Raw genomic sequence first — 23,848 nt, 5'->3', positions numbered from 1 at the left:
AAAATTTCAGGCCGCAAATCTTGCATGCAGTTATCGTAGTCGACGGAGATTATAAGATGAAATATGTCCAGACCGTCGACATTTTCCTCTCGTAGTTTGTTTTACCTACATATAAAAAAGCTGCCCCGGCATTGGTTAAGACAGAGAGTGTAGTGAGCGTCAGGAGAAAAAAAAGGCTGCGCTCAAGTGTGAGAATACTGGACTGGTAAATGGTATCGACGCCCTCTTTGTTACCACCATTTCGGGCCGGATCAGCCCCCACTGCCAATACTCGTATCGGTAACGGTACATCTCTACTACAAACGTTATTTCAGGTTACGACATGTTTAAAGGGGAAAATATTGCCGCTTGTTAAGAAAGAAATTTTAGGCTATGAGAGGCAAAAATACCATACAATTCTGTAAAAGATATGTATGTACTTCTTGCTTTCTGTTTTTAAATGTTGCACCATAAGATCCTGCTGCCCTATTGATCATAATATTTCCCATCATTCCTCCGAAATGGGATTCTGCTCTCCTACTGGCCTATTGTTGAGGACGTTTCAATTTGGATGTTGCAGTATGATGACTTGCATAGACGCGACAGTGTTATTGTTGCTATTACATCTGAGCCAAATTAGCATAAGGGTCCTCGCGTTTTTGTCTCCCCAAGATTGAGATAGGCGACAGGCACCATCGATTTCGTGAGAGATAAAATTGCCTCCCTCGAAAGATAAAATATATATATATTTTTTTTTCCATTTTGTTCAAATATCTACTTCAATGCAGGTATTAATTGCTGGTTAGGTAAACGGAATGGTTCTAATGTGTTTGGCTGTTGTTTTATATCCCAATTATAAATTTAATGTGGCGTGTCAGTAGTGCTTGAACGAGATTAAGACATTTACATGTAAAATGTCTGTATTTACGAAATTTTCGGGTTACGAGACCACTTCCAGAACCAGTTAATGTCTTAAGTAGAGGTACCACTGTATTCCTATGTAGAAAATTTATTATCTGTGCAATTGAAAAAAGAATGAACACTGAAGTTTTTGACAAATACAATGCCATATTTTTCAAACTATGAGTCGCACTTTAGTATAAGTCGCACCAGCCGAAAAATGTGCAAAAAAGAGGAAAAACATGCATAAGTCGCACCGGAATATATTTCTTATTTTATTTGATAAAATCCAACAATAAGAATAGAAATGTTATCTTGAAAGGCAATTTAAAATAAAAATACAATAGAGAACTACAGGCTGAATAAGCTATATTGTTCAGCCCTTCTCAGTTGTTTTTATAAGTTACCGCCAATGTTGAAACACAGGCCTTGAGGGCCCTATGCGGTTTAGTGTGAAAATAACATGTGAAACTATAGAATAATATGTTAATAATTTTACACAAAAATTGCTCCAGAGTATAAGTCACACCCCTGGCCAAATTAAAAAAAAAACAAAAAAAACCCTGCGGTTTATAGTCTGAAAAATATGGTATACTGCAATATATATGACAATTTAAAGTAACCATCTTCTTTTCTTTTCTCATCAGACTCCTACGACCCAAGTCGAGTGGAGCGGGTGTAACTTGTAGGTCTGCTTTTACCACTGTGGAAATCTTTCATCAAATATTCCCCCTCAGACCCCCATCATTTTCACGATTATTCGATTATCCGGCTGTGAAACTTCCAGTATTGTTACATATCACCCTTCACAAATCTGACTTTTCTGGTGCTGCGGAAACATTTTTACAGCTAAATAAAACGGTGATGCCAATTTTTTTCTCATTCACTGCCCCTCTGAGGACAAGTGGTTGAGAATATACATACAGTAGAAGGATGGAGGGACACTTCTCCAAGCCTTTTCAGTCTGTTCCCGTCAAAGATTTCTTTGCTACACCAAGTAAATTGCCTTTCTTTGAAATAGTATTGTTTTTGCTTTCCTTGCGGTGCATGTCATTATTTCCTTCTTCGCTCAGCCTTTTGGCTTGGTGTTGAATTCTGAATGTAAAAGTGCTTCTGCTCTTCAAAACAAAAGAAATGTAACAAGTTCATTTAAAACAAAGGCAACAGTATTGCATTACAATCAGTATTAACCTTCACCAAATGTAAATATAGAAAGAAGTATAAAATTTTATCCAGATGATAAAAATCAATTTAAGAAATGTATATTTTCTTATATATGTTCAGAAAATCATAGATTTTTTTTTTATGTGGTATTTGAGTGATACACTAATAATGGAACCCTATGTTCTTTATTCTTATACCTGTATGATAGCGAATGTACTCAGAGTGTCTGGGTTGCAATGAGAAACACTGTGGTCTTTGAAAAGCTTCACTCAAAAGCAATATAATTACTGTATTTTTGTTGTTGTTGTTTTTGGGGGATCAACAGTCTTTCAGGTTGTATTTGAAGTTGTATGTCTCCATTTTAAGGAGGAGATCCCATTTAAATTTAAACCTTAAAGCTTTACGTTTTGGCACGTGTGTGATTTTGCAATCGTAAGAGATTATTGGAACTCGTTAACATGACAACCAGTAATCTCTTCAAATAAATTAATATTTCATTTGGAGTGCGATTTGTGCAACATTTCACTTCACTTTCCACATTAGCAAATGCCACAAACTGTATATCGGAAGTGTCTACTTTGTCAACTAGTACTGGAAAAAAAACCTCATTAAAAATATATATGTATTTTTGGGCAGTAACAGAGGTCTATATTTAACTGCCGGTGGTAGGCTAGATGTGTGAAAAGTGCTTTTATGCTGGGGATTATAAATATCATGTAGCTATGTTGAATGAAAGGTGTGCCTTGTCCACACTGTTTCTCTTGGTTAACTTGTGTGTAAAACATCAAACATGATCAGTTACCATAGATAAATTGTTGGCAATAACAGTACAGGTAGTCCCCGGGTTACGAACGAGGGCCCTTCCTAAACTGGCGACGTAACGATTTTCCGTGTAAATTGGGAATTTACCCTTGAAATACCCCGAAATACCAACGAAATTTCAAAATAACCATCCAAAAACATCTACAGGTAGTCCCCAGGTTATGAACGAGTTCCGTTCCTACGTGGGAGAGAGAACCCGAATTTCCACGTTGTTATGGTCCTCGAATGCGGAAAGCAAGATTTGACCCCTAAGCAGACAACAAAGGAGGCAATCAAAACATTTAATAAATACAAACAAAAAAAAAAAAGTGAAAAAGTGGGATAATGAAAAAGGGACCGTGACAACAGGTCGACGGGGATCACAAAACTAGACTTTATTATGTACTGACGGGGCGCGGGGCCGATTCATAGGGGGCCTATCTCTGTCAAAACTGACCGAGTGGAAACACAGACAAAGAGCTTTTTCCATTGAAAATTCTTGTGAATAAATGCTTAAACCCCTGAATTCTTTATAGATATGGACGTGAAAAAGTCTCGATTCTTGGTTAAAAGCAAAAAAAAAAAATCATGCAGGTAGCATTTATTTTACGTAAATATTGCGAATTATGAGGCTAGTCAGTCAGGAAATTAGTGGCCGTCAAATGTAAACAAAGAGCTTTTTCCGTTGAAAATTCTTGTGAATAAAAGCTTAAATCCCTGAATTCTTTATAGATATGGAGGTAAAACAGTCGTGATTCTTGGTTAAAAGCAAAAACACCATGCAGGTAGCATTTATTTTACGTAAATATTGCAAACTATGAGGTTAGTCAGTAAGGAAATAAGTGACTGCCAAATGTAAACAAAGAGCTTTTTCTGTTGAATATTCTTGTGAATAAATGCTAAAATCCCTGAATTCTTTATAGATATGGACACAAAAAAGTCTCAATTCTTGGTTAAAACTAGGGCTGTCCCAAACGACTAATTTTCTCCCGATTAGTCAGCCGACTATTTTTACGATTAGTCGACTAATCTAATAATTATTTTTATTATTATGTTTTTTTTTTAAACTAATTTAGCAATGACATTTTTGCTGACGCTTATTAATTCACAAAAAAACATATTGGAACACTTAAATTATTTATTAAAGTAAAAATAAACACGTAAATAAAAATAAAAAAAAAACAATGAGTTCAAATGCTGATAGAATTAAATAGTGTAGCATCCCGATTGGAAAAATGGTCTCTTAAACTGATGGTTTACAACTTTTTTTCCATCCTTGATGTAAACACACTGTAAGAGCTACGGTGCACACAAATAAAACAACACAATTAAAAATTAACAAAAACTTTTTCCTTTGAAACCTTATTTATATATCAATGAATTGCCTATATGAATTGCCTTTACCTTAAATTATTACCTTATCATTGACAATCTTTCCCTTGAGTGCAATCACTGTATATACTGTATATATTTATGACCTTTTAACCTTATATACAGTGGGGAGAACACGTATTTGATACACTGCCAATGGGAAAACCCATTGGCAGTGTATCAAATACGTGTTCCCCCCACTGTAATTTTCTATACCATAAAATAAACCGTAACATGAAATAAACCTTTCAATTAGCATTAAGAACAATACTAATAGCACTTACAGGCCCATCATCAATGAAACATCATTATTTAGTAAGGCGACAGCACCCTCTGGTGTACAAAAAATGAAAAAAACAAAAAAAAAATTACAAACTGGGTGACGGCGATTGAGGTGTTTATTCACGGCCGACGTGCAGCCAAGCTTGGCATTGAAGAGACAGGACACAAGAGTGTACCCTCCTTTGTTTCTTTGAAATAAGCCAATGTTTTGGACACTCTGGTGCGCTTTTTTGGCTTTGTGCCGCTTTCCCTGCTTGCATACAGAGCATCCGACATTCTGAACTTTCCACGCATATATTTTTTTAACCCTTCATTAACCGTCGACGGGATGTTGAGCTCGTTGACTGATTTACGTCATCGATGACGTCGACTATGTCGACGAGTCGGGACAGCTCTAGTTAAAACAAACAAACAAACAAAAGAAATACGTGCATGTAGCATTTATTTTATGTAAATATTCGAAGTATAATGCAAATGCTGTGGCGCCTAATATCTACCATTGTTTTTTTTCACGTTTCCAAATGCATGCATGGTACAAAAAATATTATAATTACCTTGAATCCTCGAACAAATCACTCCTGAGACAATCCTTTTTGTATGCAGTACAGCTTTCGTACTTTTTCAGCCTAAATCCGGCGTTAGATCGCTAGGTGTGACCAACTGCGAATAAATGAAGCGGAGTGATGGTCGTAATGTCTAGAATCGTTTCTACAAGTTCCATAGCAGCAGTGTTATATCTGCATGTTCTTTTTTGAAAGATTGCCTGCAGAAAACAAACACTACTAGCATTGGTTGTATGCGAATGCACTCCTATGTTGACCCCCTTCCGCTTTACAAAGGTGACATCACGCAGCCTTGTGGTCTAAAAATAGCATTTGTGCGATAAGCTACTGAAAACGCACAAAGGTGTTACATACAAGTGTTGCTTCTAAGGATGCTTCACAACAACAAATGTGTGCACAGGCTTGCAGCTGTAATCTTTCCCCTCTCTTTCTCTCACTCTGTTGTGTGACTTCTTTGTGGGAGCAAATGGGCTCTTCCTGGTGTGTGTGTGTCTGCACTCTTCTTTGTGTGCGCGAATATATTCTTCTTGTGTACATGCGCTCTTACAAGCATGTGGAAGTACTACCTGCGCCAAAATAAAAGCATCCATCACAAATTAAAAGTAAACATTATTCAAAAAAAAAAAAAAAAAAAAAAAAAAACGACTGGAGACAAAATGGCGGACAAGATTCCGGCGTAGTAAAGTCGAAATCACATTAACTTGGGTACGTCGTAATCTGGGGACTACCTGTCATTTTTAAATTTACAATACACAGTGTTTTGAATGATTATTCCAAAATTAGGAGCAAATGTTTCAAGAAGGAATAGTAATTTTAACATTACAGTAAATTTAAAATAGCCACTTTTTTTCGTTTTCAAATTCTCTTTACTTTTCATTGTCTTTTTTTTTGTGTGTTTCACCATAATACTCCTTTGTATGTTTTTGAACGTGATGTACAGAACATTGTAAACATGTTCAACCGTTTAATGATTACTACGTATTTAACAGGTTTTAATCTTTTGAGATAGCAATACCTTAAATTTGGGAATATACCAAACCAAACTTTATGCTATGCATTTGACATTAACATTTACTAGGTTTAAAACCAAAATCCAAACTTACTACTTCTACATTTTATGTTTGGCCTATGCCACCTTGTTTGTTTTTTGTGCTTTTGCCAGGGAAATTAATTTTGTCCTAAGATGTTTTTGGTCTGGTTTGGAAAGTGGTGTTGACTGGGGTAAATCCATGATTTTTCTTTATTCTGTTTTTGGCTCAGTATCTGTCCTAATTCCAGTTCATTCTCGTTAGTCTTTTGTACTGCAAGTTATTTGTAACATATAGAATGACTGGTGCACATCTTGCTTTGATATTTTATATTTTCATACAGACAATATATGTATAACTTCTTTTTTTTTTTAATGTGCGGCATCTTTAGTTTTTTTTTTTTTTTTTTTTTGTGCGTGTGAGTGTGTGTGCATGAAATGCGTAACAAGTCACAGAGAAGTGTATTTGCATATACTGTTCTTTCATTTGGTACTATGGTAGTATATCGAATAAACAACTGTTATATTTCCAATAATGCATATTTTATTTTCAGAAGGTATTCTACATATTTAAAGCAGAATATGGTATTTTTAGATTGTGAAAAGGGAACTAATTATAAAAGGCACAATGTTTGTCTACATTGATATAGATCATTTAGAATGATCATAAATAGAGACAAGTGTGTGCTGTTGTACAGTATTACAGACTATTCATAAATAAAAGTATTTGCATGAAAAAACAAAAACGTGTGTTTCTCCAGAGTGGATGTAAACCAATCAGCACATGCATTAAGACGACACTACTATAAGACAGAGCAATTTGCTGAGTTGACATGATCATCCAGCAGATGGTGCTACAGTACTTCGAGAGAACCTTACTGAAATCCGGAATCCCTTCTATGTCATTGTATATTATTATCTATTACTCAATACTACATTTAGTATAAGTAAGCGTCAAAATCAATATTTTCAGATGCTTGTATTTGTTTCATTTTACTCAACCCGTTTGAATGTCATTTGTGTTTTACATTTATTGCAAGGAGAATGAGCTCTATTTGTGATACATGGCAGTATTTTGTTTAATCAATTTAGTATGGTTTTTGCTAAAATTACAATTATTAAGACTAATTTTAAATTATTATGATCGAGCTATTAAATCGTTCTAGACAAGTCGCTGCACATTTTAGTGTATTAATGTGGATATTTAGCGCCCCCTTGTGCTTGATAAGATGAATCACCTTTTATAGTGTTATCGGTGAAGTCTGCATTGGTTCATTCATTATAACTGATCAGGATTCACAACAATGTTAGTGTCTGTCAAATAATATGCCAATAATATTCTTTTGATGTAGCTTTTGTGTTTTTATTATTATTATTATTATTATTTTTAACAACCATCCTTTCATTTGATAGACATGAGCATTTCAACCTTGTTCAGACTGGCAGTCAAAATCTAATTTTTAACCCATCCATATTAATGAAGCTCTTTTTGTGTCGAGCATGCACAAATGAAACAAAAATACAGTATAGTTCAGAAGAATTATTTTCACTGGAAAGGCAGTAGGAATAAGAAAAAATAAATAAATCCCACCCCTAAATTCATCGTCCAGCATTCTTATTTTGTGGGATACTCCAGTCCTTTGACTTTAAGTCAACATAGAGAGACAGAAAACAAAACAAAACAAAAAAATAACAAGAAAGCAAACAAAAACAACTAAACCAGTAGACAACCAACTAGACCAAACAAATTCTTAGTTGGCTCATTTATAATAATTTTCATTATATACACTAGCCGTATTGGCCCGGATATAAGACGGCCCTGATTATAAGACGACCCCCTCTTTTTCAAGACTCAAGTTTGAAAAAAGACTTTTTGAACACCAAATTAATTTTTATACAGAAAATAATTACAGTACATCCAAAACAAATGGTTATAACAATATATTTGAGACAAAAAGCATGTTATTTTGCCTCATTCAAATCTTAATATCTGAACATTTAAATATGTAAAATAAAATGCATTCACATTTGTAAATGAATGGCTTCTGGTTTTTGAAATGTAATTAAACCAATCCATTGTGATAAAACAACAAAATTGCAATAACTGCATTAACCATCAAAGTGAAGTCTAACTGTAACTGTAGTCTTGATCTTAATATCTGAACATTTAAATATGTAAAATAAAGTGCAATCACATTCGTAAATGAATGGCTTCTGGTTTTTGAAATGTAAATAAACCAATCTATTGTGATAAAACAACAAAATTGCAATTACTGCATTAACCATCAAAGTGACGTCTCACTGTATCTGTAGTCTTGAAACAAATCTGAATAAGGAAAAACATTGCAATAAAATAATGCAAACTGGTTAAACTAAAAAGAGTAGCTGAGATCTGTCATGACAGAACATCGCTTCAAGGATATCTGGCGCCATCTAGCATCGTGAATGGGTATAATGTCTAGACCGCAAATATAAGACGACCCCCTCTTTTTCAGTGTTATTTCAATGCAAAAAACACTGTCTTATATTCGGGCCAATACGGTAATTGTACAAAAACAGCAACACACATTGTCAATAACTGTCATTACAGTGTGACCAGACCATGTTTTTATACAGCTTATTTTTTTGGGATATTTTCACAATGCTTGAAGTGATTGTCTAAATCAGTGCTCCCCAACCACCGGGCTGCAGGGTAATAAATAATTTATTAACGACCGCAATCTGGCCTGTGGCTCTTGACACATCAATATCCCTGTCTACTCTATAGACTAATCTGAGTAGAGATTTGCATAGGTGGCCTTCTAGTGGTTAGTCGCAATTAATAGGGTGTTTGCACACCTATAGCATTCCAGCGCCAGTCAATGTAAACAGTAACTTTAGCTGCTTTTGACTCTGTGCTGCGGGCAGCGATGTCTTTGGACAGCATTTCTATGGGGAAAAGGCCACCTGCTGAGCCAGAAGAGGAACCTACAACCAAATCCATCCTGCATAATATGTGGCTAAAAGCCAGCAAACGAGGCAACAAAGCGAATGCACTGAGAGCATTATACCTCATGGCGAACCATATTGCTAAAGCTAAGAAACCTTTCACGACTGGAGAAGAACTCTTTATGCTTGCGGGATATTTGCCGACAAGTTTTTGGAGAGGCGGCTGTTAAAAAATCTGGGTAACATAAAATCTCCAAAACCTCGCAAGACTATGCGTACTCTCCCAAATCTTAACTCATTCACTCCCAGTCATTTTCACCGGAGCAAGGCTCTTCGCTCCCGGCCGTTTTACTGGATTTTGACTGATTTTGCAAGGCCCACAGAAAATTCTGTTCTATTGCTATAGGAACCCACCAAAAGAAAGATTAGACTCTCTTCTTTTAGCAGGAAAAAAAGTAAGTTCATATCTTTTTCCATTCTTTAGAAATCAGCATTAGAAAATTGCTTAATTAGAGCAATTTTTCAATTTCTGATGAAAAAAACTGAGAAATTGAGCTTTTTGTGAAAGCATACATTTCAAACATAACTTTGACTTTAACGGAGCTATTTTTTGCTTTAGTTACATCCCAAACATCTGAATAATGTTTTCCTTTTACAAAATAACATAAACAACAAGACAAATAGAGCTTTTGATCGCAAAGTAACAATTTATTTACACATAACTAACTGAGAGATGACGCTGTTGTCACCACGATAGCCCGGTTAACTTTTTCACTCATCGCCGCCTGTCTCATAAAGATGGATTTTTTTTTAGTCTCTGCGGGGTCTGCTAGGCGTGCAGCACGGACTCAACAACTCGTCCGCTGCCCTGGTGGTCCAGGTTGTTCTGCTCGGTCGTCCAGCACCTAACATTCCCGGCGTCCTCTCGGTTGTTCTGCTCAGTCGTCCGCTACCAGGCATCCTTCCGCCGGTTCCCCGGCCGTGTGGCCCGGCCGTTCATTGCCGTTGAATCGGGTTGCGGGTCTTACCAAATGCGCTACTGCCCTCCAGTGTCCAGTTTTATTGCTTTGAAATGGATTTTCAGCTTTGTGCTTTGGAGCTCAGTTTAATCAGAACCCAGAGATGTCTCTTATGAAAAAAAATAAAAAAGACGAATAAATACATCTTTGAGACACTGAAACAATTAAAAATAGAACGTATTTATATGTTTTTGGGAGCAAATGAGTTAAAATGGTTTTGTATATTACATTGCTGTAGTTTATTATATGTTTTAAATAACCTTTGAGATGCATTACATATTGAAACAAGATGGCTCTTTAGCCCATCCAGATTGAAAAAAATGGCATAGTCACAAAATCAGATTTTTGCAAGACGGACTGAAACCACATACGGGAGGTAGTTTCATATCCGACAACGGATATGGACAACAATCATGGGAATTGATTGTCCGTGACGTCATTCTTCGCGACAGAAAACTCCAAGAGGGCCAGTCGAAATGCATGGTGCAACCCTATGTGAATATCGATAGGATGTGAATGGCACAGTACATGCACCAGTCAAACGCGCATGCGCAGTTTTTACGCAGGCAACTAATTTGAGTCGTGCATGTGTAAAGTAACAAAGTTTTGAACCGGAAGCATAAGCGAAATTGTGTTGAAATGCTATTAAATTGTGCCTACATGTATGAGATTAACAACACGTTTTTGAAGAATATATATACAGTGTGGAAAATAATAGACAGGTGTTCAAATGTTTTTTTGCAGCAGTATAATACGAATAAATTGTTTTAATTAATTGTTATTAATTTATTTTTTTCCTTTTAGCCGTTAGGCAGAACGGCCTTCTTTCACCTGCGCAACATAGCCAAAATTAGAAATATTTCATCTAAAAGCAATGCAGAAAAATTAATTCACACGTTCGTTACATCGAGATTGGATTACTGTAACTCCCTACTTGCAGCTTGTCCTAAAAGTTCTCTAAAAGGTCTTCAGCTAGTCCAAAACGCAGCAGCAAGACTTAACAGGCACCAATAGAGGAGAGCACATCACCCCTGTGCTCCAGGCCCTTCACTGGCTTCCAGTCGAGTTTAGAATTAAATTTAAAATCCTCCTTCTTACATTTGAGACCATTAATGAGTTGGGGCCATCTTATATCATCGATGCTCTGGTTCCATACCGCCCCAACAGAACACTCCGCTCTCAGAATGCAGGTCTACTGGTAGTTCCCAGGGTTTCTAAAAGTACTGTCGGAGCTAGAGCCTTTAGCCACCAAGCTCCTGTTTTATGGAATCAGCTTCCAGCTAATATTAAAGAAGCCGAGACAGTCTGCACATTTAAGATTAGATTAAAAACGTTCCTATTCGACAAAGCTTATGGTCAGGCTAGTTGATGTCGGAGTAGACTCACAGTTTAGTCTAAGCTGCACTAGAAGCTATAATGCTGGGGGAAGTACAGCCACTGAGTTCTATCTCCTTTTTCTCACTCTACCTACCACTTGTCTTACTTTATTTCTATTTTCCAATGTTAATATCTAGTTGTCTAGTCTCTTCATCACTAGTCACCCGGTGTCCCCTTTCCACCATCCCCTCTGGGGAGGGGCTATTTTTCAGCTGCAGCCTGCTGACTGTCCGGACCCCTGGCTGGATGGACGTCCTCGTTGCTACCCCCGTCTCATCTGGCTAGATGGACCGCTTCTTGTTCCTTTACTCCACTGCATATTCGCCTGCTAATTCCCATTAGCAGGCTTCCTGTCTATCCAACCTGGGAGTGGATCCCTCCTGACTGTGGTACTCCCCAAGGTTTCTCATTTTCTCCCAAAGACTCTGGAGTTTTTGGAGTTTTTCCTTGCCGACATGGAGGGTCTCAGGATGGGGGATGCCCAGGACTTGAACTTTATTTATTCATCTTTGTTGCTTCATTTGCTGTTTCTGATTGTGTATCATATTGCCTCTGCAAAGCCCTTTGAGACAACCTTGTGGTGATTTAGGGCTATACAAATAAAATTGAATTGAATTAGATTGTCTCTCACAGTGGACAAGCACCTACCATAAAAATTTCAAACCCGCCCATTATTTCTAAGTGGGAGAACTTGCAAAATCGCAGGGTGTTCAAATACTTATTTTTCTCACTGTAAACGTTAGTACACCACTTACAATTCTGCAGGTATTCATCTTTTCATGGGACAACAATGAAGATAGGACTCCTACACAAATAAAAGTAGTTAGTGTACAGCTTATATAGCAGTATAAATGTATTGTTTCCTCAGAATAACTAAAAAATAGTCATTATTATCAGTTTTAGAATTATTATCAAGGATTAATGAACAAAAAATCCCCGAAACACGTCACATACCCAAACTGTCGTTAAAAAATAGTTGTGTGCAGTTGTGTGTTGACCGCTTAGTTAGCTTAGCAACGGAGAAAACTTTAAACAGAACCGAATTACAGTACTTGCATCCATGGGCAAGTTGTCAACGGCCATTGGCTGTAGAGTTTACAAGTCTTAATTCACGTCAGAGAAATTTGAGAAGTAAAGAGAAATAAATTCATATTCTTTGCAAGTATTCCAATTTTTGTCTTGTCTTTTGTACTTTTTTTCCAGTACTGATGTGAAATGTGTCTTGAATTGTGTTTGTTATGGTCTTAAAAAGTCTTAAATTTGGCTTGCTGAGACCTGCATAAACCTTGATTAAATTCATATGTCGAGGTACCACTGTATAATTGTATAGTAACGTTGGTTACTTACTTTGTAGATACTTCCTTGCACGTTGCATTTTTGTAGTCACTGTTGCAATTTTATGATGCCAAACACTACATGCACTGGATGACGCCTTGGTTGCTACAGCAACCCATCAGATGGGTCAATAAAATGGCCCAGTCTGAACAGGCTCAATTCTGATTTTGACACTTGCTTAAAAAATGTGAACAGCCAGCCCTTAAAACTCGGATTTCAGAACAAAAGATATTGGACTTATATCAGTCTACCTTAGACCTACACTGACCCTTGACCTCACAACAATGTGGTGCCTATTCTATCTTGTCACACAGTCTGTTCACATGACACGGGGACCAGAAACATATTGAGCCCACGTTGTGTTGAAGGTAACCCCGCTGCTGAAAATATAGCCCTCCTGCTCCCATCCGCACCTCTTCTCTCTATCCACCCGCCTGCCATCCTGTGTTCCCTGCGTGAGGGCCACACAAACCATTACTCCTATAAGGCAACCAACCGAGCATGATTTTGTATCAGAGCTGAAGTCTGGCTGTGCCAGTGGGGTAACACAAACCAGCTTCTTTCATTCTCATATTATCCTTTCTTTTGTAAATATTGTTGATTTAAATCTTGAATAGGAAACATTATGCTTAAAAACATGAATCCAAGAATGATAATCACATTTGCTAACCATTCGAAACACATCTTAGAAAAATATTATTCAGATATATGATAGTATTCTACAAGTATATACCTAATATACTTTTGTGTTCCTTTGAAACCAGAAAAAAACATAGATATAATCGTAAAACTGACTTGACTCTTCTAGATTGTCTCTAGTGACTGTTTGCATTTGCATGTCTGTTATGCTAATCATTGTTTTTGCCTGTCCGGCGTGTTTGCTTAGTGCTGACGTTAGCTGTACTGCCGCCACCGTTTGCGCTCACCTTTATTAGACACAAAAGCTTGTTTGGAATTCGTGTGGGAGAGGACAGGCCTGAGCAAACAGATCCTTCTTCCACTGTCGCGCATGTTTACTCACTATTGTTCTTGGCTTCTGTGTTGTGATGAGGAGGAGCAAGTGATTTATGTGTGTGTTGACAACAACAAGTGTTTAGGCCAAGGTGGTGCCCATATAGGTTTGTTCATCTTGTGTGATCAGTTGGCTCCCTGAAGAAACAAGCATTAGTTTTTTGCTTGTACATGAGGGGACCATCAAAAATAGATTTTTAACTCAAAACAGTCAAAAAGTGTGTTAATTAGTGCTGCAATGGTTCATCGATTAACTCGAGTAATTCGATTAGTAAAAAGCTTCGATTCAAATTTTGCTGCTTCGCGGATTTGTTTAATTAGAGTGGCTTTGTAATGGTTTGTTTTGACAGTGTTTGCATTTAGTGGCATTGGTTTGGGTGGGTGCACTGCCCTCTAGTGGCAACAGTGAATATGAAAATGAAGACAGCTGCTCTCTATTAAGACCAGCATAAGTTTTTGTTTGAGCTCATGCTATTTGTATGCATTCGTAATTTAGTTCTTGGGTATATTTAGCTGTGGTTTTGTGGGAATATGTGTTTCACAATTTGTTAAGAGCATTGTAAAAAAAAAAGTTAGCATTTTATAGCATTTAAGCTAGCTGACTTTTTCTTTGCAAGTTAGCCAATTGTTCTCTTGTTATACTTAGATCCTCATTTATATATTTTTTGATACCGTTTGAGGCGAAGCTGAGGTATTTTAATTAATTTTTAAATGAAAGTGTAATTTTGCATAGTTTGAACAAACACTCAGACATTTTATTTGTATTGGCATTTGAAGCTACACCAGGTAACTTTTCAGTTTTGGTAAATTTTAGCGACGCCAGTGGACAAAAGCGGTAGTGTTTTGACCTAAAAGGTTAGGAAACCCTACCACTTATTAGCTAGTGTTACCCCTTTGCTGAAATAACTTCAGTGGGACACTTTTTGTAGCCATCTACCAGTCTTAGACAACATCAGTCTGAAGAAAGTTTGCCCCACTTCTCAATGCAGAATACTTTCAGCTGTTAGATGTTTGAGAGGTTTCTTGCATGTAAAGCTTGTTTCAATTCACCCCACAGCATCTCAATGGGATTAAGATCTGGACTTTGACTTGGCCATTCCAGGACTCTGCATTTCTTCCTTTTCAGCCAGTCCTTGATGGATTTACTGGTATGTTTTGGGTCATTGTCATGTCGCAGGTTCGTGTTTCGCTTCAGGTTAAATTTTTTCACAGGATCTCACATGCTCCTCAAGCACCCTCTAATACACGATAGAATTTATGGTGGATTCTATGATGGTGAGCTGGCCAGGTCCTGCTGCAGCAAAGCATCCCCAAACCCTGACACTTCCACCTCCATGCTTCACAGTTGGTATGAGGTTCTTTTCCTGGAATGCTGTATTGGGCTTACGCCAAACATATCCTCTGTTCTAGTGTCCAAATAATTCAATTTTAGATTCATCAAGAACATTACTCCAGAAGTCCTGGTCTTTGTCTACATTCACTCCGGCAAACTTCATTCTGGCCTTCATGTTCTTCTTGGAGAGCAAAGGTTTCCTCCTTGCACACCTCCCATGAAGGTTAAACTTGTGAAGTCTCTTTCTGATATTAGAGGGATGCACTTTCACATCAACAGTACCAAGAGCCTGCTGTAGGTCCCGTGATGACATTTTAGGGTTTTTGAAGACTTCTTTTAGCGTCTTTGTGTCTGCTCTCGGGGTGAACTTGCTTTGACATCCAGATCTGGGCATGTTGGTAGTTTTTTTTTTTTTTTAATGTCCTCCACTTGTAGACTATTTTCCGGACAGTGGATTGGCTGATTTTATATTCTTTTGAGATCTTTTGAAATCCCTTACCAGACTCATAAGCATCTACAATCTTCTTTCTGAAGGCCTCAGACAGCTCCTTTGATCTCACCATGATGTCTTCTCTCACTTCAACAGTCAGGGGCACACCAAACTAAATGTGAGGTTTAAATTAAGCAAACCTCTGGGTAATGATGTTCTAATCATGTGCACCTGATGTGATACCCCTGTGTGGGATTTTAGCCATTTTAAGTGGGATTGAATTTTACAGAAAGTTATAAAAAAAAAAAAAAAAATCTTTTTTCCAGTTTTAATTGTTAATACTATTATTTGAATCTCTCAAGATTGTTAAAATTTATATTAAATATCAATGACCAAATATGTTAGAAAACACACAGGCTTCCATCGGGTGTCCTAATTTTTTCACATCACTGTATTAATCGATTATTGGGTTGGATGAGTTTGTATGATGACACACAACTACTAATGATGACATACTGATGCCTTCCAGACAAATAGCTACACAACCAGTCTAGCGCTAAGTCTCCAATCCCATAATGCTGCAGTTTATTAATTAGAATATCAGTCTTGATGGTGTCAAATGCTTTGTACAAGTCCCAAAAATGCCAGCTCTGTTGTCACCTTTGTCAATTGCATCATAGATTTTATCCGTGAAGTCAAGTCATATAGTAATAGTTTCCCTTCTGAATCTGTACTGTGATGGGACAATGATGTTTAGCTCGTCTAGAAAGTTAGTGAGTTTGTTGTAGACTACTCTTTCCAGAACCTTGGAGAGGGTAGGCAGAATTGATATTGGTCAGCAAATGCTTAAATCACTTTTATCTTTATCATGTATCATGTTCATCAGCTATTGTGCTAGCAAAGCTACAGTGTATCACAAAAGTGAGTACACCCCTCGCATTTCTGCAGATATTTAAGTATATCTTTTCATGGGACAACCCTGACAAAATGACACTTTAACACAATTAAAAGTAGTCTGTGTGCAGCTTATATAATAGAGTTTTTTTCCCCCCAAAATAACTCAAAATATAGCCATTAACATCTAAACCCCTGGCAACAAAAGTGAGTACACCCCTTAGAAACGACCTCCCTAAATGTCCAAATTGAGTACTGCTTGTCATTTTCCGTCCAAAATATCATGTGACTCGTTAGTGTTCCTAGGTCCAGATGTGCATAGGGAGCAGGTGTGTTCAAATTTGTAGTGCAGCTCTCACACTCTCTCATACTGGTCACTGAAAGTTTCAACATGGCACCACATGGCAAAGAACTCTCTGAGGATCTTAAAAGAGGTATTGTTGCGCTACATGAAGATGGCCAAGGCTACAAGAAGATTGCCAACACTCTGAAACTGAGCTGCAGCACAGTGGCTAAGATCATCCAGCGTTTTAAAAGAGCAGGGTCCCCTCAGAACAGGCCTCGGGTTGGTCGTCCAAAGAAGCTGAGCGCACGTGCTGAGCATTACATCCAAATGCTTTCTTTGAAAGATCGCCGCAGGAGTGCTGTCAGCATTGCTGAAGAGATTGAAGAGGTGGGGGGTCAGTCTTAGTGCTCAAACCATACGCCGCACTCTACATCAAATTGATATGCATGGCTGTCACCCCAGGAGGAAGCCTCTTCTGAAGATGGTACACAAGAAAGCTCGCAAACAGTTTGCTGAAGACATGTCAACAAAGCACATGGATTACTGGAACCCTGTCCTATGGTGTGATAAGACGAAGATTAATTTGTTTGGTTCCGATGGTCTCAAGCATGTGTGGTGGCGACCAGGTGCGGAGTACAAAGATAAGTGTGTCATACCTACAGTCATGCATGGTGGTGGAAATGTCATGGGGCTGCATGAGTACTGCAGGTGTTGGAGAGTTACATTCCACTGAGGGAAACATGAATTCCAACATGTACTGTGAAATACTGCAGCAGAGCATGATCCCCTCCCGCCAGAAACTGGGTCGCAGGGCAGTGTTCCAGCATGACAATGACCCTGTTAACTCTATTAACTCTATTATATAAGCTGCACACAGACTACTTTTCATTGTGTCAAAGTGTCATTCTGTCAGTGTTGTCCCATGAAAAGATATACTTAAATATCTGCAAAAATGTGAGGGATGTACTCTCTTTTGCGATACACTGTAGGCTGAGGGCTAACTTTAGCACAAAATATCCCCTCTGTTAGTGCCCACTCTTTTTTATAGGGTGCAATTTTGATGTAACAAAGACTCATTATAATATGTAATTGTTTATCTGGGAGAAAAAGGCTTTGGAATGATCCATGTTGGTCTTTTAAAAATAAGATATTCCAAATCCGTTTTGTAACTTTGTTCTCTTTAAAAACATCCTGAGGCTATCCTAAGGCTCCATGAGACTAATGTTTTTAATTAAGTTAACTTTTTCTATCTTCCCCTGTCTTCCCATTTCCTATGCAGCATCTGATATTGTTGATCTTGTTTTTCTTTCATACTTCCTGAAAAAATGAATGGTGGCTCTGTCGTGTCATGGAGTGTAGACTTCTGGGTTGTCTCCTTCCTGTTGCCTGCCTTATCTCGTGCACAGTGTCTGGCCTCCTTCGGTGTCAGGCCTCTGCTGGCTCCCCCTCTGTGGAGACAGACAGATAGAGTGGGGGGTGTTTTAAATTAGGCGCCTCACACTTTATTCATAGCCACCTCCCAAAGAGTTGAGCAAAGACAGGAAGCTCCTTGAAGCTCCTTCCTTCCCCAGACAGAGGACAAACAGGAAGCATTTTGCATGAGGGTTATTGGTTTTTAGATGCTCAGCGGTAAGGAGGGATGGTGGGCGTTCAGTGAGTGGTGTTAGTTACTTGAGGCATCGCCATGAGGTCCTCATTTTTCTCCTCGTGGCCATTAGTGTGACAGGCTGTTTACCATTAGCGACAGATTAGGTTAACTTTAGGACTGATGTTGCTTTAGCAGTTGAAATATAAACAACAACACACTGCTACAGATCAATGCTACCTACTGAGGTTTGAGGACGTTCTCAACAATGGCTGAAAATGTGTCAGCTGTTAAAATACAGTATACTGTAGCATTCCCTGAAATTTTCAGGATGAAAGGAACAAAGACCATTTGGATGCTACCGACCCTGACGTTGACGGTGAATTAGCCCCTAAAACCGCCAGTGCCTTTTCCACTGAGCTAGCGCTAGCAGCTAGATACTTCCAGGCTGTGCCTAAATTGGCACTGGTTCTTTCTGTTTCCACTAACAAAGCACTGGCTCCACACTGCAAAAACACACCTCCTTAAAACTATTGTATTTTCCGCACTACAAGGCGCACCTTCAATGCATGGCCTATTTTAAAAACTCTTTTCATACAGTGGGGCAAATAAGTATTTAGTCAACCACCAATTGTGCAAGTTCTACTACTTGAAAAGATTAGAGAGGCCTGTAATTGTCAACATGGGTAAACCTCAACCATAAGAGACAGAATGTGGAAAAAAAACAGAAAATCACAATGTTTTAAAGAATTTATTTCCAAATTAGAGTGGAAAATAAGTATTTGGTCACCTACAAACAAGCAAAATTTCTGGCTGTCAAAGAGGTCTAACTTCTTCTAACGAGGTCTAACAAGGCTCCACTCGTTACCTGTATTAATGGCACCTGTTTTAACTCATCATCGGTATAAAAGACACCTGTCCACAACCTAAGTCAGTCACACTCCAAACTCCACTATGGCCAAGACCAAAGAGCTGTCGAAGGCCACCAGAGACAAAATTGTAGACTTGCACCAGACTGGGAGGACTGAATCTGCAATAGGTAAAATGCTTGGTGTAAAGAAATCAACTGTGGGAGCAATTATTAGAGAAAGACATACAAGACCACTGATAATCTCCCTCGATCTGGGGCTCCATGCAAGATCTCACCCCGTGACGTCAAAATGATAACAAGAACGGTGAGCAAAAATCCCAGAACCACACAGGAGGACCTAGTGAATGACCTACAGAGAGCTCGGACCACAGTAATAAAGGCTACTATCAGTAACACAATGCGCCGCCAGGGACTCAAATCCTGCACTGCCAGACGTGCCCCCCGATGAAGAAAGTACACGTCCAGGCCCAACTGCAGTTCGCTAGAGAGCATTTGGATGATCCAGAAGAGGACTGGGAGAATGTGTTAAGGTCAGATGAAACCAAAATGAATCAGATGAAACAGCCCCAAAACATCACTGCTCTAGAGGAGATCTGCAGTGATCAATGGGCCAAAATACCAGCAACACTGTGTGAAAAGCTTGTGAAGTGTTACAGAAAACGTTTGGCCTCCGTTATTGCCAACAAAGGGTACATAACAAAGTATTGAGATGAACTTTTGGTGTTGACCAAATACTTATTTTCCTCCATGATTTGCAAATAAATACTTTAAAATTTTAATCAAACAATGTGATTTTCTTTATTTTTTTATTTTCTATTTTTTTCCCACATTCTGTCTCTCGTGGTTGAGGTTTACCCATGTTGATAATTACAGGCCTCTCTAAAATTTTCAAGTGGGAGAACTTGCACAATTAGTGGTTGACTAAATACTTATTTGCCCCACTGTATATAAGGCACACCGTGTAATAAGGCGCATAGAACAGATGTTTCAGTAGAGGCTGGGGTTACGTTATGCATCCATTAGATGGAGCTGCACTCCATGCTGTGAGACCTGTTGCGGCTCATAATTGATCCGTACATAATGCACAGGGGATTATTGGGCGCACTGTGAGCTTTTGAGAAAATTTAAGGCTTTTAGGTTTATCTTATAGCGCGGAAAATATGGTAGTTAGATTCCCTTTTTTTCAGTGTAAATATACTAGAAATAAGTGAAATTAACTGCCAGTGCTTCAAGTAAATTTAACTTAGATTTCATGAAATAGGAAAAATAGCTACAGTAGCTGAAAATACGTTTAGCAGACTTATTTCAAGCAATACATTATTATAGTTAAAACAAAGCTTTTTTATCATAAATGTTTTTTCAAGAATAGATATCATCTTAGGGTCGGTCGCCAACGGGGTTACACTCACTAGGGATTCACACGATTACTGGGTTCTAAATCACAGAGATGATTTGTGTACACACTACCCCTTTCGATCACTTAGCTTATAGACTCCCCCACCTTCTTCTCCCTCTTTCCCTGGTCAACAGGCCCCCACATGGTGTCAACCAGAAATACATTTAGCTGACGATAGCACCAACATATTAGTAGTTGGTGTAGTTAGACGTTCAATGTATTTGTTGTTGTTGTTTGTGTTTCTTCTGTTGTGTTTCATTTCTTCTGTTCCTCCATAACCCATTCCTGTTCGCTGTTTTGTCATAATAAATGAGGTATGTTGATTGATCACAAAGGGAGTATGTCAGACTCTCAATGTGAAACATTAAAACTGTTCAGACTACCCGGGCACTTAGACTTCCATTTTCCGTGTCAAACAGCTGAGCAGGGCAGGTTAAAAAAATAGAAAAGAAAAAAAAAAAAAAAATAGATATCATCCAAAACATTAACATTCAAATGAAAAATGACATTTTTTAGATGTATGGACTTAATAAGAACAAATTGTAATATTTACTCAAAGTAAATAGAATAATCTGACACATGAATCTGTTAACTAGTCTTTAACACTCAAGACAGTGAAAATTATTAGACTGGATTTAAGAAAAATAATCTGATTAAGACTTTATAAATTTGCAGTCAAGGGGCCGAATACCAGAGTTTAGCTGACACTAACTCCTTGCATGGTCAGAAAAAAAGGACTTTTTTTACATCTAGGGGCGAAGGCAGGGTTATCGTGTCGCAGTTGAAAACTGACACCAAAGAAAGTGTGTCCAGTTCTATTTTACAGTCAATGCAACTGAGCCAATCCCCCTTCGTCTCATTGACCCTCCAACATACAACCTGACGCCAGATAGACACCTCAAAGCACACATTCAGTCAACACTGCCACATTCACTCCTCGTGTCTTTTGTGAAAGGGTTATGACCTCCCTTAACAATCCTGTCCCCTGCCTTTTATTTAAAGTATGAGGAGGGTCACAGGGCTCTAACAGTGGAGACAGTCTTCTTTCCATGGTCTTTGCAGGCATTGATGTCCATTCACATGCGACGACACACAGGACTGCTTGTTTCATCTGTATTTGCAGACAACTGGCAGCTATGCACTGCTAAACATGGTCCTAACAATTTCTTTCAGAAAAAAAAAGACAGCTGATGAAGTCAGGCATTCAGTCTGTTTTACTCCTATTTAAAGGTACATACAGTATATTTATCTTGTACAGCGGTACCTCTACATACGAATGTCAGATTCAGAGATTTATTGGTCATTGACACTTGCTCTCACAAGATGAAAACAGATGCAACGAAATTCCGTTCGATGAGTGAGCATTGGGCCGCTGCAGACTTCGTTCCGCGCTGCCACTTCTCTCTCTTCTTCAGAAATTACAGAGCAAGTTACACAATGTAAAACATTTCAGTGTAAAATAACGGTAAACAGCTGGCAGCAGGGTTGCCATTTACAGTTGTGGTCAAAAGTTTACATACACTTGTGAAGAACATAATGTCATGGCTCTCTTGAGTTTCCAGTTATTTCTACAACTCTGATTTTTCCCTGATAGAGTGATTGGAACGGATACTTACTTGTTTGTCACAAAAAACATTCATGAAGTTTGGTTCTTTAATGACTTTATTATGGGTGAACAGAAAAAAGTGATCAAATCTGCTGGGTCAAAAATATACATACAGCAGCGCTAATATTTGGTAACATGTCCCTTGGCCATATTCACTTCAATTAGGCGCTTTTGGTAGCCGTCCACAAGCTTCTGGCAAGCTTCTGGTTGAATCTTTGACCACTCCTCTTGACAGAATTGGTGCAGTTCAGTTAAATTTGATGGCTTTCTGACATGGACTTGTTTCTTCAGCATTGTCCACAAGTTCTCAATGGGGTTTAAGTCAGGACTTTGGGAAGGTCATTCAAAAACCTTAATTCTAGCCTAATTTAGCCATTCCATTACCACTTTTGATATGTGTTTGGGGTCATTTTCCTGTTGGAACACCCAACTAAGCCCAAGACCCAATCTTCGGGCTGATGACGTTAGGTTATCTTGAAGAATTTGAAGGTAATCCTCCTTCTTCATTATCCCATTTACTCTCTGTAAAGCACCAGTTCCATTGGAAGCAAAACAGCCCCACAGCATAATACTACCACCACCGTGCTTGACCGTAGGCATGGTGTACTTGGGGTTAAAGGCCTCACCTTTTCTCCTCCAAACATATTGCTGGGCATTGTGGCCAAACAGCTCGATTTTTGTTTCGTCTGACCACAGAACTTTCCTCCAGAAGGTCTAATCTTTGTCCATGTGATCAGCAGCAAACTTCAGTCGAGCCTTAAGGTGCCGCTTTTGGAGCAAGGGCTTCCTTCTTGCACGGCAGCCTCTCAGTCCATGGAGATGCAAAACACGCTTGACTGTGGACACTGACACCTGTGTTCCAGCAGCTTCTAATTCTTGGCAGATCTGCTTTTTGGTGATTCTCGGTTGAATCTTCACCCTCCTGACCAATTTTCTCTCAGCAGCAGGTGATAGCTTGCATTTTCTTCCTGATCATGGCAGTGACAAAACAGTGCTATGCACTTTATACTTACAAACAATTGTTTGCACTGTTGCTCTTGGGACCTGCAGCTGCTTTGAAATGGCTCCAAGTGACTTTCCTGACTTGTTCAAGTCAATGATTCGCTTTTTCAGATCCATGTATGTATATTTTTGACCCAGCAGATTTGATCACTTTTTCTGTTAACCCATAATAAAGTCATAAAAGAACTAAACTTCATGAATGTTTTTTGTGACAAAGAAGTATCTGTTCCAATCACTCTATCGGAGAAAAATCAGAGTTGTAGAAATAACTGGAAACTCAAGAGAGCCATGACATTATGTTCTTCACAAGTGTATGTAAACTTTTGACCACAACTGTATATACTGTTATTTTACAGTCTTGGTAATGTAAAAATGTTTCACAGTAATAGTCCGTAATCCAGCAAAGCTGTTGATTCCTGTATTTCTAGAAAATACTGTAAAAGTCTGTCAGCAGGATTGCCATTACCAGACTCTTATTTTACAGCCTTGAAAATGTAAAAATGTTTAACGGTAGTAGTCTGCAATCCAGGAAAACTGTATATTCCTGTATTACTAGAATTCACAGTAAAGAGCAGGCAACTGAGGAGCTGCAGTATGCAGCGTTTTTAACGATATACTGTGTTTTAACGGTATTATTTGCGAAAATTACTTTACAGTCTATGAATGCATATATTTCCCTCTAGTACAG

The 23,848-nt window shown here is 38.3% G+C and overlaps 1 protein-coding gene across 1 annotated transcript in view; it reads left to right on the top strand.

Annotated features, from left to right (window-relative positions):
• The window catches only part of jcada (junctional cadherin 5 associated a), a 79,810-nt gene extending 68,089 nt beyond the window's left edge, over positions 1-11,721 (top strand). Inside the window, exon 5 of the mRNA XM_057824287.1 lies at positions 1,527-11,721. Within this exon, the coding sequence (XP_057680270.1) occupies positions 1,527-1,561 (35 nt within the window). The 3' untranslated portion in view covers positions 1,562-11,721. The remainder of the gene's footprint in view (positions 1-1,526) is intronic.
• The last annotated feature ends 12,127 nt before the right edge of the window (positions 11,722-23,848 follow it).

Source organism: Corythoichthys intestinalis, chromosome 20, assembly GCF_030265065.1.
Source record: "Corythoichthys intestinalis isolate RoL2023-P3 chromosome 20, ASM3026506v1, whole genome shotgun sequence".
Lineage (NCBI taxonomy): Eukaryota > Metazoa > Chordata > Actinopteri > Syngnathiformes > Syngnathidae > Corythoichthys > Corythoichthys intestinalis.
This window is presented reverse-complemented; position numbering and strand designations above follow the sequence as displayed.